This window comes from Melanostigma gelatinosum (assembly GCF_949748355.1).
Source record: "Melanostigma gelatinosum genome assembly, chromosome: 5".
NCBI classification, from domain to species: domain Eukaryota; kingdom Metazoa; phylum Chordata; class Actinopteri; order Perciformes; family Zoarcidae; genus Melanostigma; species Melanostigma gelatinosum.
This window is the reverse complement of record NC_136638.1, coordinates 24,715,342-24,732,887: the sequence shown is the minus strand read 5'-3', so window position 1 is coordinate 24,732,887 and position 17,546 is coordinate 24,715,342. Positions and strand designations below refer to the sequence as shown.

Below are 17,546 nucleotides of genomic sequence, written 5' to 3'. Positions count from 1 at the left end.
CTTGGGTGCCCTTTTGAAATGGCAAATCAAAACTTTCCTTTTTCTCCTTGCATTGCCCATAGCTCTTTAATTCGACTAAAGACACAATGCCTGACATTATACCTTAGAAAACAAAAGGTTTGAGAACAGGTCACCCTCTGCTCACACTTTGAGAATAAGACTGGAGCAAATTAAATCTTCGTCTTCACCAAAATAAGTATAATCAATGTGCAAATCTTTGAAAATGCACGAGAGTAGACCCTTCAACATCCTCTTACTAATGCGTGGGCTTTTAGCAAATTCATGTCGAGGTTTGACGCAGGTTTAATTCGGTATTAATTTGTTAGCTCACAGGGGTCTGCTGAAAGCTAGTGAGGACGCCCGTGGTCCTCTTTAATGGGGTTGAACAGTCAGTACAGGAGAAGTGACTGCAACTATTTAGAGGAACCAAAAGCACCGGTATGTGTGTGGGCGCAATGTCATGTCAGAAAATGTTCAAGAAACAGAGTTAACGCCTGAAAGCAAACAACTCCAACATCACTTACAAATCTCTCAAAGGACATTACTCCAAGTCAACACAAGCAATAAAGGAGTAAAGAGGCGAGCATATCTTTGAATTTCAATACCTTTTGAACGGAAGAATCTGCATAGCATTTTGAGGTTATTACAAGATCAATTTGTGTTTGGTTTCGATCAAATAACTTACTTCAGAAAATACTTTAAAGATGGAAAGAGGAAAAACACTCAACATTTGGCAGATGCGATCAAATGATTCAATATCCCAAAGACTCCAGCAGCTGCTTTCTTCTGTACGCTACAGTTACTTGTTACTTGTTGTGCATCTAGGATACGCTAAGGATATGCCATTACTGGTGACTTCTAAATTTTGGGGCAAGTCATCCGGGAAATGTATAAAAGCGTCCCTCGTGATCAGCGTTTTGACAGCTGATCTGCTGTGATGGATGTTTCACTGCCAGGGCCATGTAGAAGGGGATGAGTAGGACCATGCTTTAGCAGCCTGCTGATCAAATCTGCACAGTGTTTGGGACCTTTTCTCCATCCATTGTGACAAAACGTCAGTTTGGCTGCAATAATCTGACAGCTAATACTGTGTGAGTTCAGATTGGGCACGTCAATTTATAACCGATTTCATGTCCAAACTTTTAACAGTGTTAAGTGAGTACACACAGTAAGTACATTCACTTGAGTGCTGTTCTTTGGTATACTTTTGGGATATTTAAACAGAATATAATTTACTTCATACATTTGAAGCTTCTATTGAGGTTTTCAAATTAATTTCAATCATATTTTATGTCATCAGCCTAAAAGAAAAGAAATCCGCTGAGAAAATCTTCAATTTGAATAAAGTGATGAATCGGATTGAATAATTTCGTCTTCTTTTTTATGAAATCAACTTTCTTTGATGAATATAACTCGTCAGTGCGTGCCTCCCTTTGTGTGCAGCAAGCAGGAAAGCAAACAGTTTTTTGACTGCAGCGAAAATGTCGTTTATAAAAAGTCAAACGCCAACAAATCTGGATTGAAGCAGAATATTTCATTTCGCAAAAACATGTTGTCCATTTTCTTTTCAATACATTTTGAGTATTGAACTTTATTACGCTCTGGAGTTATTATAAATGTTTGATATTGTATTACTATCAGATATTTGGACTGTAGACAAATTAAATCCAAAGATTTGAGGATCATTTTTGTTATTATGCAACACGGGGTTGATCCCGGCGACATTGTTGTATTTTCCAATCACACCTCCGAGCACTGCCCACTGACTTTAACTGAACATCAATGCAATCTCCTCGAAGGTCATCAAGCAAGAAGGCCTGTCCAAGGATATCTCCGAGTGCACACTGTTTGACCTGCTGAAGTACAACGACGTCGATGACGACGAGCACCTGACAAAAGACGAGTTTTACACAGCCTTGGGTGAGTCCAACGTTTTGTTCGTAACATCTTTTGTGCCAATGAAAAACGTTTTCTAAGGTTGAAGAATTAGGCAGCATCTGGCCTTTTCTGTGCCCACATTTTCCATTTCCATTGTGTCCGAAAACATGGATAAGATGTGGCAGAACTGAAATTCTCACTTGCCTATTCTCAGTCAGTGCATGTAATATTGCCTGAGGTGTTTATTGCATGCGTTGAAGTTCATTGCTCCCATCATATTAGCCCATAAACAATGTGACAAATCATCTTTCACGATATAAACTCGGACAGCAATGCAATAATTGTGATTAAACTGTAACACGAAGGGTAACTATACCGTGGAAACAGAAATCTCTTCCATATGTGTTCATTTTAAACCTTAATTCCCTTCATATTCTTCTCCTACTCACTTTGAAGCTTTCACAATCGCTTCGTGTTGCAAAGTACCAGATTGACCGACCTACTTTCACCCCTGATGAAACCTACGACACCTCTCTGAAAAGGTGCAAACCTCATGTGCCCCATGAAAGAAAAACAAGTAGTCTATTGAAGATTTTAGTGTTTTTTTTGTTTGTTGTGATTTTAGCTCTGTTTCCTTGGAAACAGGGCTCATTTTAAAGTTACAATCTTGATAAATTCATACAGAGTATGTCATATGGTGTGTAAACCTCACAAATGGATGACTTACTTTGAACTCCAGATTGTTGGCAACTGTAATGTCGGTCTTGTTGTTTGGCTCTCTTGGGTAGACGGATAAAGGCGCTCAACATGCAGTTGGTGCCAAAGGAAGCAGGTCGTGACTAATGCGAGACGGTAGTTCAACCCAACCCCCCCCCCCCCTTATTATAATGACAGGTTCTCTGCTACGTCTGAGTCACCCCATAACATGTGGACCACTTCCTCCCTTTGTTTCCTCCTCATGCTCTCTTTCCCGGTTCCTCTCCGTCTGACATTTCAGTCGGCTCAATGTCCTCTGACGGAATGCATTCTGACATTTGGCTGGCTTGACACATTTAGCAGTGGGAGAGAATTCGCAATCAACCTTCAACTCATCAGAGCTTTGTATTTGAAGCATTTCTTCGAGCAGACAAAGTCACGGGAGAAAGTGAATCATCTTGTCTGGTGTTCGACACATCGTACGTGAATGTGTGGGAGCAAACCCCTTCGGGCAAATCCTGAAAATAAAGTAACCCCAGCCAATCTGCGGAGAGCTGCATTTCCTTAAAGAGTTAAGTTATTCTAGCTCCCAAATACTTCCTCTTCATTTTTCTGATCTTTTTTTTTGCATGCTTTCAGCTTAACTCCTCATGAGGAAATGGGATATTTAATGAGTTTATTTGAACCTGTCTTACTCCTCCTCTCTTGTACATCTTCTTTCCATTTCCATAAAGTATTACTCAAAAAGTAGCAGATTCACTGAAGCACTAATGTACTCAAGTGTCTTTGTCAACAACTCAGTATCACTCAAAAATCCCATGCACACTACCGGAGCACTCGAAGCCATTTCACCTCTTTTCACTCAACTCTGCTTTGGAGCGTTTTTTCACTTGGAGGTCAATGTGGTTCTCAGTCGGTGCCTTCTTCACTGCAATCATCGTTCATCCTACTTCACTCTGCTACAAGCTTTGGTGCTTCAAAGACAGGCCCTCAGGCAAAAAAAAACAGGTCACAAATTCACCTTCTCAAGAGAGTTACATACATACATTCATCAACCAAGGGAGATAACACAGTCATGATGCGATGGAGATGAAGCCTGGAGTTGTCAAAACATTGTCACTCGTTGTGTGGCCCTAAGAAAAAAGATCTGAGCCAGACACGCAAACCAAGACACTCATCATCACACTGGGGTTCAGCATCTATGCTCAACAACATGTAATTTAAACTCATCACCAGATCACAGTGTGGCGTTATGCATCCTGCCCTAATGCCAAGAATATCGTCTAACATCTGTAAGATTCACGTTTGGAAATAAAGGCTGATAGGTAAAGCATTAGCTTTTATTATGTTATTGAATTCAGTGAAAAACACCAGTCAATCATCTATTTTTATTTCTCTTATTATATTATTATTATAAAACAGTGATATAAGGTAACAGACAGTTAGAGCTACATCTTTTTTTTGTTCTGTGGCAGAAATGCATTGCAAAGTTATAATTGTTCAGTTCATTGCCAGCATAATCTGTGAGTGGCAGCTATAAAAAAAAATCAATGCAAATACCTTAAGCGCCGTCGTAAACTGAGCACCATCATAAAGTAAATCAGTTGATCCAGTGTGTCCAGAATTACGGTGCGGCTTGGAAGCGAACAGCAATAAATGCAGAATGACTCCCCATGAAAACGGCAGCTGTCTTGACTACTCTTCTGATAAGGACCTTTTTCACACCTTCGCGGAATATTCAAAGCGGGCCAACGTTGTTGGTCATGACAGAAGATAAGACTTTAATGCCCATGCATTATTCATTCCTCCTTTGCATAGACTACAAGGGGGTTGAGAATCAAGTTGCTTCAGCTAGCAGTGAGGCAACTGTCTGGCAGAAGTGATGTCTTTTAATTAGATGATGTTACAGATATGAATATCTGTAACATCATATCTGAATGATGTCTGCCACGCCACTGATAGTCGGCCCCTTGTCATCGTTGAATAATTTGGTGAATGATGGCTTAGTGCATCATGGGTAAACAGATAATATGGCATCAATCATAAAATGTCATTAACTTTTGGTGGGAGAGTGTCACGATACATCGGGGCATTGTTTGTCAGACATTAACATCAGCTATATACAGTACACAGAAAGTATGAGAGGAAACCTTGAACATACTTTACTCAAGCATGTACAAAGAGTTTTGAATAAATAATTAATGAAAAGCAGGTAGTTTCAATCTGCAGTCGGATCGTTGGTATATACAGTTCAGTAGCTCTACTGTGCCACAGTTCTGTTTGTGAAGCTGCAATATCATTTTTGCATTTCAATAAGTAGAAGTTACTCTGTACTGTATGTGACAGGAATAGTCATGATGTTTTTGCTTTTTTATATGCTGTAATCTGCATCAATTTTGCATCCAATACTTTCCTCAATGTCACAGCACAGCAGAATATTTATTTAAATCATAAGAATAAACCCCTAACTGTATTATAACTGTTGAGTTTTAAGCATATGCTTTCCTTGTGTCCATCCAACCCACATTTCTAAACAGACTTGTTATCAGATGATTGTTTTTTAAGTCTGAAACCTCAGAAGAAGAGAATATTACTCTATATGTGAGTGATGAAAGAGAAGTATAGCAATAGTCCATAAGCACGTAGGAATAGGTGATACAGCTGCACTGACAAAACATATTTCCATGTGTTTACATGTGCTCCTTTCCCTCTTTATTATGGAGCTGTGCGCTCTGGCAAAACATGATAGTCAAACACTTTTGTGCACCCGGTGCTGGGAGGAAGGTCTGCCATCTGCAGCAGACCAGTCACTATTTGTGATCACTGAAAAATAAACTTGAGAAAAAGGTCACGCTCACAGTTTACCAGAAGCAATATCTCAAGCCGACTGTGAAAAGGGAACCTGGAACGTTGTACTCGGACGGATGTTTAGGTTGCATTCAGTACATGTTATTTCATCTGCCATATCCAGGCACTGTCAAAAATAGTCGAGAGGTTGGATTGGTTTGGGTAGCATTCAGGCGGAAGGTTAGGAAAGCTGCTCCATTGTGCCAATGTCCTTTTTAAGCCCTTTGAGAAGTTGGCTGGACAATTACAGGGTGCTCTGCCTGTGCATCATGCAGATTAAATGTTATTAGTTTGGGTACACCTACTCAATGCATCGTCTAAGCCTCTAGACACACTGCTTCACAGACAACAATGAACATGAATGTGCAAAGTGTTTGGAAAGAATCCTCTGTCTGAATGCTCCCTCAGGCTAACCAAAAACTGTTCTGATGTGCACAGCGGACTGAGAGCGCACCTTGTTTTTTTAACAAACATGTAAATGCCTCATCCCACAGAGAAGCTACATTTCACCACGACAGCGATCACATTTTCTCTCTGTGTGAATGTAGCTCACTTTCATGACTCCAGTACTTGTCCTCATTCTAGCTTGTCTCTCAACTACATCAAGTTTATTTATTCAGTGCGTTATTCATCTGATTCACAGTAACGACCTTAACTGTCCTATCTAGTAGAGTGGTAATGCTATTTGTGCTGCACTGTGGAACGTATATCAGCCTTGCTCGTTGTGTCTTGGGTGCTAAGATATTGATCTGAACCATGACACCTCTTGACAGAACACACAGCCTGGAGATGCAGCTCTTTGATTTCTGCTGCGGCTCGAAGCCTTGGAGTGCCCGTTGGATTCCTTGACGGACTGGTGGGAAACTGTAATGTCATTCATAATGTTGATGTGCTGAGTTGAAGGTGGGGACTGTCAGTGTTTTTTAAGGACAATACTAGTACATGCTCCTTACATCTGGATCTGGGATAATCCTTCATGTCCATCCGTCTTTACTCAACATATCTACAAGGGGTTTAACAACAGAACACAGAAGTCACGGTTCGGTTCATACCAACTAACAGCAGGGCAAGAATATGGACAATCCAACCAAACTGCTGAAACTCTGAGAGCTGGTCGACGTAAAACTGCTCTCCGCCATATGTGTGTTAGTTTCACTACCTCTGGGCTATTCGGTCCATTTGCACTTTGATAGTGTGTTTATTGGAACAAATCCAATGCGGCAGAAACGAGGAAAAACAACCCGCACCTTCAACTCGTCCTCCTCGTTTTCAGGAGGCTGCAGCAACCCAAATCCCATCAGCACAAACCTTTGTGTCTGGAGTCCCAGTGGTGGTTGGTCTAACGTCTGTAACGGCAGCAACAGAAAGTTTTGGGGAGACGGGGCGATCCCCCCGGGTTCAGACCCCTGGTGCTTTAATTCAAGCTAACTGCTAACTTTGGGCAGCCAAGTCTCCCGGAGCTGACTCTTGCTCTACTCCCGGCAAAGCAGCCTCCTGGCGGCTGAGAGGACGAGGTGAGGTTGTGAGGCATTTTCTCCTTTCTGCCACTTTGGATTTATAATAATCCAATAAGCATGCACGGACCATGGAGGGATTATTGACAAGCCCACGGGGCAGCTCTACTCTTTTTTTCTGGGCTGTGTACTGACTGGCGCTACAGAGACTCATTATGGCCTCTCGAGGGACACATTATATTATCGGAAATATGGGCTGGCGCCTGTCAGGTAGCATGTGAATTTCAGTAGATATGTCTGCAACATCGATGACATCATGTCAGGACCATAACTTCTTCGCATTCTGTTGACAATGTTAGTTTGTTTTTTGAATGGTTTGAACTAAAAGTCTGACCTGATCTTACACATTGCACCTTTAAAGCAAAATTGTGGTCTTGGTCAAAGTTGGGGGAAGATTGCTGTCATTGGTAAAGGAAACTGTTTCTGGTTATGGTTAGCATTCGCGATTGCCATGTTGATATGCTAATATGGGTTTCATTAGGGGGACATATCAATTGTTCAACAGTTATGATTTTCTCCTCACTTTTCTGCACTTTTTGGTGTATTTTTTTAGTTTCATTCTATTCTGTTAACTCATATTCCTTCTCATTGTCTTTTGCTTTAATGAAAGACGTCTTTAATCCTGTGTCTTTCCAAGTCTGGGGTAATCCCTATATTTGCAGAAAGTTTGCCAAGTTCGAACATGAGTTGACTTACGCTCCCTACTTCTGTGAAGATTATAATTAGACATCCAAACCAACAGCCGGGCCTCCTTAAGGGAAGGCTCCTTCCATTCAGGCAAACTCTGCTGTTATTCAGCACACATGGCACAGCCACAATTAATGGATACTCAGGCTTTTACTTGTCAAAACCCCTGCTGAGCATTCCATTCACAGGCTACGAGAAGTGGTGTTAAAATGGTTTCATAATTCACGGTTCAATTTCCAGCATGTGACTTTCCTATCTCCAGAACGTGTTCGAGAGATTTAAAAAGGAGTTGGATTACTTTTCTAATTTGTGATCCTCGACTGAAGGACGAGGGACAATTTTCTCAACAATTCTCGAGGGAGGGTTGTTCTTGTGACACTAAAGGGAAGGGATTGTCTGTTTTCAACAATGATATGTTTACTCAAAAACACATGCAGACAAGAGATGTTAATGTGTTTGTTTGGAATGGAACGAATTCTACCATTACTATTGTTTAAGAGAGCTGAGTTGAGTATAGCTTCTAAATTGTTCTGGATAAAATGGATCAATTCACAATTCAGCACAGTGCAGCTAACATAAGCAAACGGTGTTTAAGATAACGGATTCTAACATCTCATGCTTTAATGAAAATAAATGACAAAGCACAAAGAATCAGGCAAACTCAACCATCAGCATTAATAGGTAGGGGTCTTTGGTCACTGATAGGTTGTAGTTATGTACTACAGGTAAACTGTCGGTTATAGGAATGAAATGGTTATAGGGAAACCATGCACACTTCCATTTGACAAAAACGTCGACGCAAAAACGTCCACTCTATCTCAGAATAGCCTTGCAAGATTAGGGTAGATTTAAAATCTTCGACAGCATTTTGAGCCATTTTAAACGGTGAAATGCCAATTTATAATGTTGGTAAGATCTCTCAATATTAACACCAGCAGTGTGTTTCATCAAAGTACAGTCAAGTTTAAAGCTCATGAAACAAGTTTCAGTGTGCAGTTACTTTAAACACCATTGTGCAGAAGGACAATTCCTCATCTTTATAGGAAGTGATGTGGGTTTTTTTATAAGCAGCAACAACAGTTAAAGTACTGCATCTGAAAGATAGACACAATAAATGATGAAAATGTAACTGCCTGTACTAAGAATGGTTTTGAATAAAGGGCAGTTCACAACAGCAGCCTTCCCAACAATCCCAAGAGCAGGGCATTGCTGTGCACTCTGCACTTTTTAAAGCTCCAAGTCTATTTTCATGTTGCTGGCGGGCTTTGTGAAGTGCAGGAATGGGACCTTAACGTCAATTCCATATTCGACTACTCGCATTAAATGATTCCATTCCGTCGAAGGTGTTGGCATCCATCGTTTGCAGCCGCGCAGCTATCCGGGTGTGCTGTGATGCTGATGTAAAACAAGTAGAACGCACAGAAGGATGGAAGTGCACTGCACTGTAATGGGGTGAAGTTAATTGATGCATATGCGATGTATACTGCCGACAAACACGCAAACAGGTTTCTGATGTTGCTCGGAATGGCAAAAGAACAGGTGTCAATCAACATTCAATCCTTAATAATAATACAAATTAAATGTGATGCACGGTAGTTTACGGCCATGCAGCCGTATGTTTGTGAAATATGATGGAACAATTAAATCGCAGCCTCTCTTATGCTAAAGTTTAAGTGCTATATGATTTACTTATTGCAGTAAGATAAAGGGATTTTTCATTAGTTGTTTTCCACAAGGTAGCTGTGATCAAATGAATCCAATTAGAGCTCCTCTTAGGCTCTGTTGCATACTAATGCTGCTCGTCCCTCGGGATCTCTCCCAACAGCTGCTTTGGAAACAGACTTGAGGCTGATCATCCAGAGGTAATGCACTCACTTAGGACATTTCTAAATGTTTAACAGCCATCTTGATATGTATAATTGTTGTGGGAGGAGAGAGGACGGGGGTTATAATTATCCTCTCACCCTTTACCTGTAATATTTGAATATATACAGGTGTTATAACAATAATAGTGCAAAAACAGAATCATTTCCAGATGCAGAAGGATGACTGAAACTAGTGGCCACTGTAGCTGTGCCAAGGGTATTCTTCTTGGACTGGGACTGTTCAGAGCATTGTAAATAATCTCATTGAAGTCGAAAAGCTCGGAATCCACATCAAAGGTAGTTCCTCCCTCAAAATGACGCCAGCGTTCTTTGACCTAAAGTTGAGCTGCAGAGTTTTCCATGTAAACAAACAAGAATGTATTTACATTGATTCAGAGGACGACTGTCTCAGAGGATGTGGACTAATGTTAAAAATGCTAAGAAGATCGTAATTACAATAACAAGCATGGAATGATTACATCGGTTACAATCTTCCTGTCTTGGTTTCTCATTGTGCACAAGTAATAAAGCACATGATGCACAAGAAAAGGGTTGGTTAGATTGATGTTTTTAAAAAGGCACTTTACAGAAAAACAAAACTATAACCATAAAACACAGACAAATGAAAGGAAATTAGACTTCAGAAACCCCAAATAGTTTGGCATATTCCTGTTGTTTCTTCCTGTTTTACTTGGTTGTGTAATCTATTGTACCTCATAACTATATTATTGCCATGTATGAAGTTCATTATTATCATCAAGTCACAAGTTCAGCGCAGCACTCGAACAGAAAGCTCCTGCTTTTAAATTCAATTTCACAGCCGTGTTGTAACGATCTAACAGTGGATCTAACAGTTCAAAGTGAGCCAACATTATGCATTCACAGCAGTCTGTATACAACATAGAAGGTGGATATTGTGCACATCCAACACCATCTTGGGGAAGATGCAAGACAAAAGCAGTATACGAAGCCATTTGCATTTCCCTCCCTTCGTTTCTTCACTCGACATCACAGTCGGGTTATGTTTTTTTGCTCTGCTAAACTGAGCTCAGAAGAAAGACAACTTGTAATGGTGCAAAGGCTTTGTCGCTCCTTGTCTTTATGGGAGTAGATCACCTGATTATTGTTGCTGTTGTTGCCTTATGGTACTGCAGGGATCCACTTTGTTTAGTAATACGACAAGTGGCAGCATTTCAACATTAAAAGCAGAAGTAAGTTCCTTCCTTGGTTTGACAAAGGGGCAGTTTGTGTGTTTCAATGTTGAAACCGTCTTCTCTCTGTCACACATTCAAGTCCACTGAGTCCCTCATCTTCGGTATCAAATACAAACACTCCACTGTTCTTGTTTTGGGAAAGAGTTTCCACAAATCAACCATCCAAGATCAGAGAATGTTCACATGAGTGTGCATTCTGTTTTTGGTGTGTTTTATTTTTCTTTTCCCCTTTGAGTCTTTGCGTATGGGCAATGAATACTCAGCATCAGGGAAAATACTTTTATCTCCGCTTCAAAACGTCAAACTCAAAGCAATTGAGGGTACGCAACCTTTCAGCCTTGGCAATATGGAACATCATTGAGCGGGAGAGAGAGGGAGTGTGTCGGGGGAATGAGAGACTTGGTGGAGATAGACAGAGCGGGCATGTGTTGGAGAGCGACAGAGACAGAGGATGGAGCGAGGGGGTTGGCGAAGAAACTAGTGCAATTTGTCTTCATGCAGCCGGCCCCTCGCAGCATCCTGCAGGCCCGGGCTATTTTCCCTGACAAGTTTGTTGCCTCCAGTGCAATAGGTGATTTACCTCTCGCCGCGGCACTGACCAACATCCCATTCTGGGAGCAGAGCAGAGTAAATCAAAAGTCTGGACTTCGCCGTTAATCACTAATTAGAGGTTGGACGGTGAAGGTTGATCCTTCCCTGGGGGCTGAGTCCCTCAAGCCTCAAATCAGACAAAAAAAAAGGAGTAGCCAAGGCCACTCCCTGCTCTGATAAATCTTTCACAGAGGAGGTGCAGGACTCAAAGTGTTTGAGGCGGCTCCAGCAGCCCAGACTCCCATCTCTCCGAGGAGTTTCTCATTCTGGTCGGAATCCAGCCCTCTCTTCCTTCTTCCCTCCCCTCCTTCCTCCATCCACCAGCGAAAGCTATGATGGAGCCTGTCTAGCTTTCTCTCTGCCCACTTTCTTCCTTAAATTCTCCCGATAGCGTCACACATTTCTATCCCCCCTGGGGATCAGCGGCAAATCGAGTTTGTCGCTCGCAGCGTATACCACAAGCATTAAGATACAAGGGGGCTGTAATTGAATGGTTAGGGAGGACATTATTGAAGGAGGTTTTTGTCAGCGTATCCACCCACCACCTCCTCAACATCACGGAGCGCTCCAAGTGGCTGAATGGGGTTGATCGGCTGGCTATGGCGCTATCAGTGTCAGAGGAGGAGGGGGAGGATCTGGGATTAGCCATGCGTGACTGATGGAAGATCCATTTTTCTTAATTCTTTACTTTCTGCATCAGAGCGGATTTAACGGGTTATACTTTCCCCGTTCTTATTCTCCTATTTATGAATTTCTTTGGGGTCATCATCGTTTTTTGTTTGCTGTCTTAGATTTGCGTTTGCTTGACAACCTTAATTGGTTTGCGTATGTTTACTTTGGTTGTTTTTACACATACACTGAGCCCAGCGTATTCTTACAGCATTTAGCCTCACAAGATGAGCCATTTTGAAGAAGCCCTGCAGTTTTCGTTGGCGTTACTGCTTGTAGCAGATGTACTAATCAATATATCAAAATATGTAATGATAATTAATAACACAATTATGAATCATAAACTCATGAATTAGTGTAAAAAGGTGAAGTTGAGTGATGGTTTTTTGAGGGTTTGCCACTCAGTACCATTAGTGCCCTGGAGGTCATCCAAACAGTGTCTGTAAGAAGTTCATCAGTTGAAGGCTAAAGATTCTTTTTCATCATTATTTTCACATTTCAGCGCAGCATGGCTCCTTAAAATGTTTTCATTTCTTTCCAGTAATTTATTTTCCCTCTGTCCATGCTGGCTCTCGTATCGCTCCTGCCGTCGTGTCTTTATTACAGACAAACAGCTTTTAACCGGTCAAACGCGTTCCATCAAATGATCTCTGTCACATTACGATGGCCACAGGTGAAACGTTTCAGTCGCTTCATGAAGTTGGTTATTTCTTTCCATGTTCCATTTAAACCCCTCCTTTCATATGCAAGTGGCGGGTTATGTTCGTGACAAGAGAAATTTCCCATCAGAGCAGGCCATCACAAAATATTGTTATCATCTATTGGAAGAGATTGACTAATGAATGAATACGCTCGTGTTTGCTTTTTTAGAAAATAAATACAGATTGGCTCATTAGTTGATGTTTGAACCTGCTCTCTAATTAGTTTTGTGTGCGTGTAATTTGTGATAATGTAGTATTCACAGTGAATTTCTTCCAAATTCTACAGTTAAAAACGAAATAAATGATCTAGAAACCATCTCGCCAAATCAAACCATGGTCGTACTTCACGTTGGCTGGTAAAGATCACATACACATACATCATTCACAGCTGCTTGGTATTGCAAGACGGCAGTGGGCACCGCAACCATCTGTAATATATGATACAGTCTGATGCAACAGCACAGCAATATACACAAACTTCATGGAGCTGATGATGTTCAATTTTTGTCAACTCTGTCACACAGGTGTTGGCTCAACAGTGTATTAGTATTTGAGGTCAAAATTTGGGACTGTTAAAATATATATATAAAATATATATATATATATATACAATATATATATATATTTATATAATTACATTATACTGTAGGGTTTTTTATCCCCAAAGCAGTGAGGAAAGTTAAGCAGACACGTTGTCTATTGCTTTGCAAGCTGTGTCTGTTCTTTGACTCTCTGGGTACCCACAATAACAGTAACATCTCATATAAAAATAGCAGCCTGGGTAAAAGTGATGTTCACCTGGATCTTTTGAACCCAAAACATGTAATATTTCCCACAGGAAGAACACAATTGATCACAGTTTACAGTTATCTATTAATAGAAAGTAAAGAGAAAAAATGGGAAGTACGAAAAAGAGAAAATGCTAATTCGTTTTTTACTTGTGGTTTTCTTTAATCAGTTTATTGAATCAAATCACACTGATTTTTGATTTTTTTTTATCACACCGGGACAAGTGTTGTCTCACAAATGCCCACAAAGATCAAATCCCCATTAATGATATACTCATCTAAAGTTCGAGTTCTACTCCACTAAGAAGATCACAGTTTACAGTTATCTATTAATAGTTATGAATCCTGTCAACTTGATGAAATCCTGGCAGAGATTTGGCCGGGTTTTCGCAGGGTTTCATTGGGCCAAATGAGAGATTAGAAGTCTTAACTTGGAGCTTAAGTCTGAGTTGTCTCACGGCTCCGGGCTGATTGGCCTGGATCTAACAGGCTCGCCAAGTTCACAGTTCAAAGACACAACAAGTGAACCAAAAGCCGCAAATGACCGAGAAGGTTAAAAAGCGCTCAGAGGCCGCTTGTACAGGGCCAGCGGAGTCGCGCTGTAATTGAAGGCGCTCTCGTCCTGATTCTCTGGACTGTGGCAAGTGCACACTGTCTGCTGGACCTGCTCTTTCATTAGGTTTTGTATTTCATGCCCTTAGGAGCAGAACAAATGGAGTCTCTGTTTCCTTTTGCTCTGTTGCTCATTACCCAAAAGAAAGATTAAAAAGCATTCTCTCACAGGCAGCGTCACATAATACCACCACAGAATGGATGAGTGTACGCTGTCTCATCAAAATACTGGACACACAAAAGGCGTTAACGAGCCATGCTGACCGCTCACCAATTTCTTAATGGCAGCATTTTCTCTCAGTTATGAGTAGAAATGAACCGCAGATCCCACAAGCACAACTTCACCAGAAACATGTTTCAACACCTTTTAGGTATTGCAGGAATACTTAATTAAGCAAAGCTCCACCTCTCGTCGAGGTCTAGGGCTGTGTTTCCATGGGGAGCCTCTCTGGCAGCACAGTTTTTTTTTTTCTTTCTGCATGATACTTTCATCAGAAGGGATGCACTCCTGGGATTTTACCACAATGTAGAGAGCCTAGCTTTATTTTAAACCAACTTCTAGTTACATAGCAGCGCGCTTCAGGTGAGGTTTCATCAGACCAGCAGCCGCTGTGCCTCCCAAAAGTGGCTGTTCTGTAGCATTAGCTAAAAAGAAGAAGTACATAGTGGTGAACACAGGGTCCTCAGAGATAGAGAGAAAGTAGAACTTACATTATGGTGTCAGTAATCTGACTGACATTGTGTTTGTATTTTTTTCCTCTCGCCGACAGATGTGTACCTGCTCACTCTCCCAGATGACCAGAAAGTAAGCGTCACCACAGTCACCGTCGGCCAGAGCGCCGTGTTGACGTGTGCCATCGCAGGGGAGCGGAGGCCTCCTATACTGTGGAAGAGAAACCATCAATATCTGAACTCCTTGAACCTGGAAGACATCAACGTAAGAGCCGGCGTCACTCTCTCTCTGACTGTATAGTTCATAGCTGGATAAATGGGTGCATAAGTAGGATCGGTCGATAGGTAGTGGAACAAAGGGCACATTAATAGATAGATGGTAGAGGTGCGCTGCATGTGCTAGAGCCATTCCACTATAAATACCATGGTATTTATAGTGGAATGGCTCTAACACATGCGGCACACAGGTGTGATTATGGTGTTTTCACGTTGTGAAGCATCATCACTTCTTAACGACTGATATAGAGCAAGAGCTGCAAATTAGAAATAATTTCACCCCGTATTTCTTTTTCGTCATGTTTTTACTTTATCTTTTTTGGCAGTGGCTGGGATTGTCAGCACGTTTTATTTGACGGTCGGCGCTGGCTTTGTATTTGTAGGTCTGACAGTAATCCAGGATGTCAGTTTGTGCTCATGGTGTCTGTGTTTCGAGGCTGCTGGGAGGGACAGGGATTTCAGACAAAGACAGGAGATGAAAGGGGGATACCAAAGGGGTTCAGCCCTCGAGGAAGAACCTACTTTTACAACTCGCTGAAAGTCTGTGTGTGTGTGTGTGTGTTGTGTGTTAATCGGCATGCACAGCCCCCTGTGTCACTTCTTTCCACATCAACGGGAGCACTGATACTTATGTGGCGAGGTACAGACAAGCCAGACCTCCTTCGCCCTACCCTTTGCCTCTCTGTGTGTCAGGGCGGACCAAGATGAGTGTGATTCTGCTGTGCATAATTAAGTCAACAGTGTCGCAGTAGATAAAAGGAGACCCAGCGAAGCCACTAATGTGTCATTAAATGTTGATGACCCTTAAAATGTGGAAGAGGCGGCCAGCTGTCGCCAGTCATCCTTGGCACCATCAACTGGCTCTAAACCAGTGCGCAGGTTCAAGTTGTTGGTGATGTGTGAGCGGCGTCAACGTCATTTTTAGGCAGCTTTCCCACCGTTTGCCTTTTAATGTCATTTTCTATTATATATCAGGACTGCTTTAAAACAATTTATGACCAGGAAAGATCTATGCAAGGGCAGGGTGTAACAAAAAGAAAGAAATGTCAAGCCAGATTATTTCTTGAAAACGCTTCTGAATATCTTTGAGGATTTATAGGAGCGAAGAGAAACAGAGGTGCGAGGTCTTGCAAGGTGAGCGACGCAGGCTTTGATCTATCTTGCATTTATTTTTATTTTTTTTAACAAGAACTCTTGCAGTTCTCTCTTTTTTTTGAAGATTCAATAGAGCTTCTGTCTCATCTCCTGATTTTGCCTGAAGACACATAGCAGAGTTCAGTGTCCCGACCTGATGTGGTCTTTGTCTGCGCTTCACACGCAGTCATCAGTTCCCCGGTGACTAATATCAGATCTTGCACGGGTGTATTCTCAATTCAAAGGGATGAAAGCTTCTGCTGCCAAATGCTGTTCAGTACATTCAGTATAGTCAATAGCTGGAATAGTGAAAGCATGGACCAGCATAGACCTGAAATTACATATTACCTTTTCAAATTGTAGAACATTGCTATCATTTTACATCAAAAGTTTTTAATATATTTCTTTCCTCCTGTACTGAGAGTGGAAAGAAGAACAAGCTGTGGTGGTAATCAATCAAAGCTCAGCCTGTTGTGGTTTGCAACCATCATACTGCTGGAGACGTCAACATTTGATTTCAGTCCACAAAACCTTGAGTTTTCTATAGCTTGAGTTATTTATTGGAGATCCAACAGAGAAGAAAGGAGGATGCAACGAACACTTTGCATTTTAATTGACCCCAAACCATTTTGGTACCCTCGGGATCCTTACATTGCCTTTATTTATTGTCGTTGCATAAAATTACACTTCCTCTGTCTCCATGGTGCATGCAGAGTGCTGTGTTGATGCCAGTTCAGCTTCATGAAGTGAGTCTGCATTAAACTACTGCCGGGACTAATCTGTCTCCTCAGACTGAGAGAGCGCGCTGTATTTTGACCCTCGGAGGTGTGCCATTGTCTTTGTTGGTATCCAACAAAGCCTGAGTTTAAAACCTCTGCAAGTGCACAGATTCTCTCCAAAACATGGAACTCCACCAGTGAGTGAATCGGCATGTGTCTCTGGTGGCTCATCAGAAAACTGTGTGCAAGCCACCACCGCACCAAGAGAAAGCACCAATAGAACATGAGCAGCACACCATCGCCGGCTTAATCCAGTTTTATTTTTGGCTCTCAGACTTCCAGTCAATCATTGTTGGCCCTTCCAGAGAGGAGAATGGATTTTGTCTGCACCTGTTATCCACAGACTAATTCTAAATTGCCTTGCAGACAATTTCTCCATAATTGCAGGCTGTTAATATTTGTGAGCATCCACTGCCTGTTATGATGTGGTGTGTTCATGGACCCGAATGCAGACTCAGACAGCAGAGTTCTATTTCAAAACCAAGATAGTTTATTTCTCTCAGTCAAGGGAAAAGACAGGAAATGGACAAAGTCAATAGGAGGCGTCACCACGCCTCCGCACAGTTCCAAGCCGGAAAGTGGCTAATCCTGCTGAGTGGCAGACGAAGCCGACAGGAGAACTG

General features: G+C 41.6%; 1 protein-coding gene across 1 annotated transcript in view; it reads left to right on the top strand.

Moving 5' to 3' along the window:
- fstl5 (follistatin-like 5) overlaps positions 1-17,546 on the top strand; it is a 129,335-nt gene that overhangs the window by 69,196 nt on the left and 42,593 nt on the right. Inside the window, exons 6-7 of the mRNA XM_079268051.1 lie at positions 1,800-1,920; positions 14,833-14,999. Coding sequence (XP_079124177.1) covers positions 1,800-1,920; positions 14,833-14,999 — 288 coding nt within the window. The remainder of the gene's footprint in view (positions 1-1,799; positions 1,921-14,832; positions 15,000-17,546) is intronic.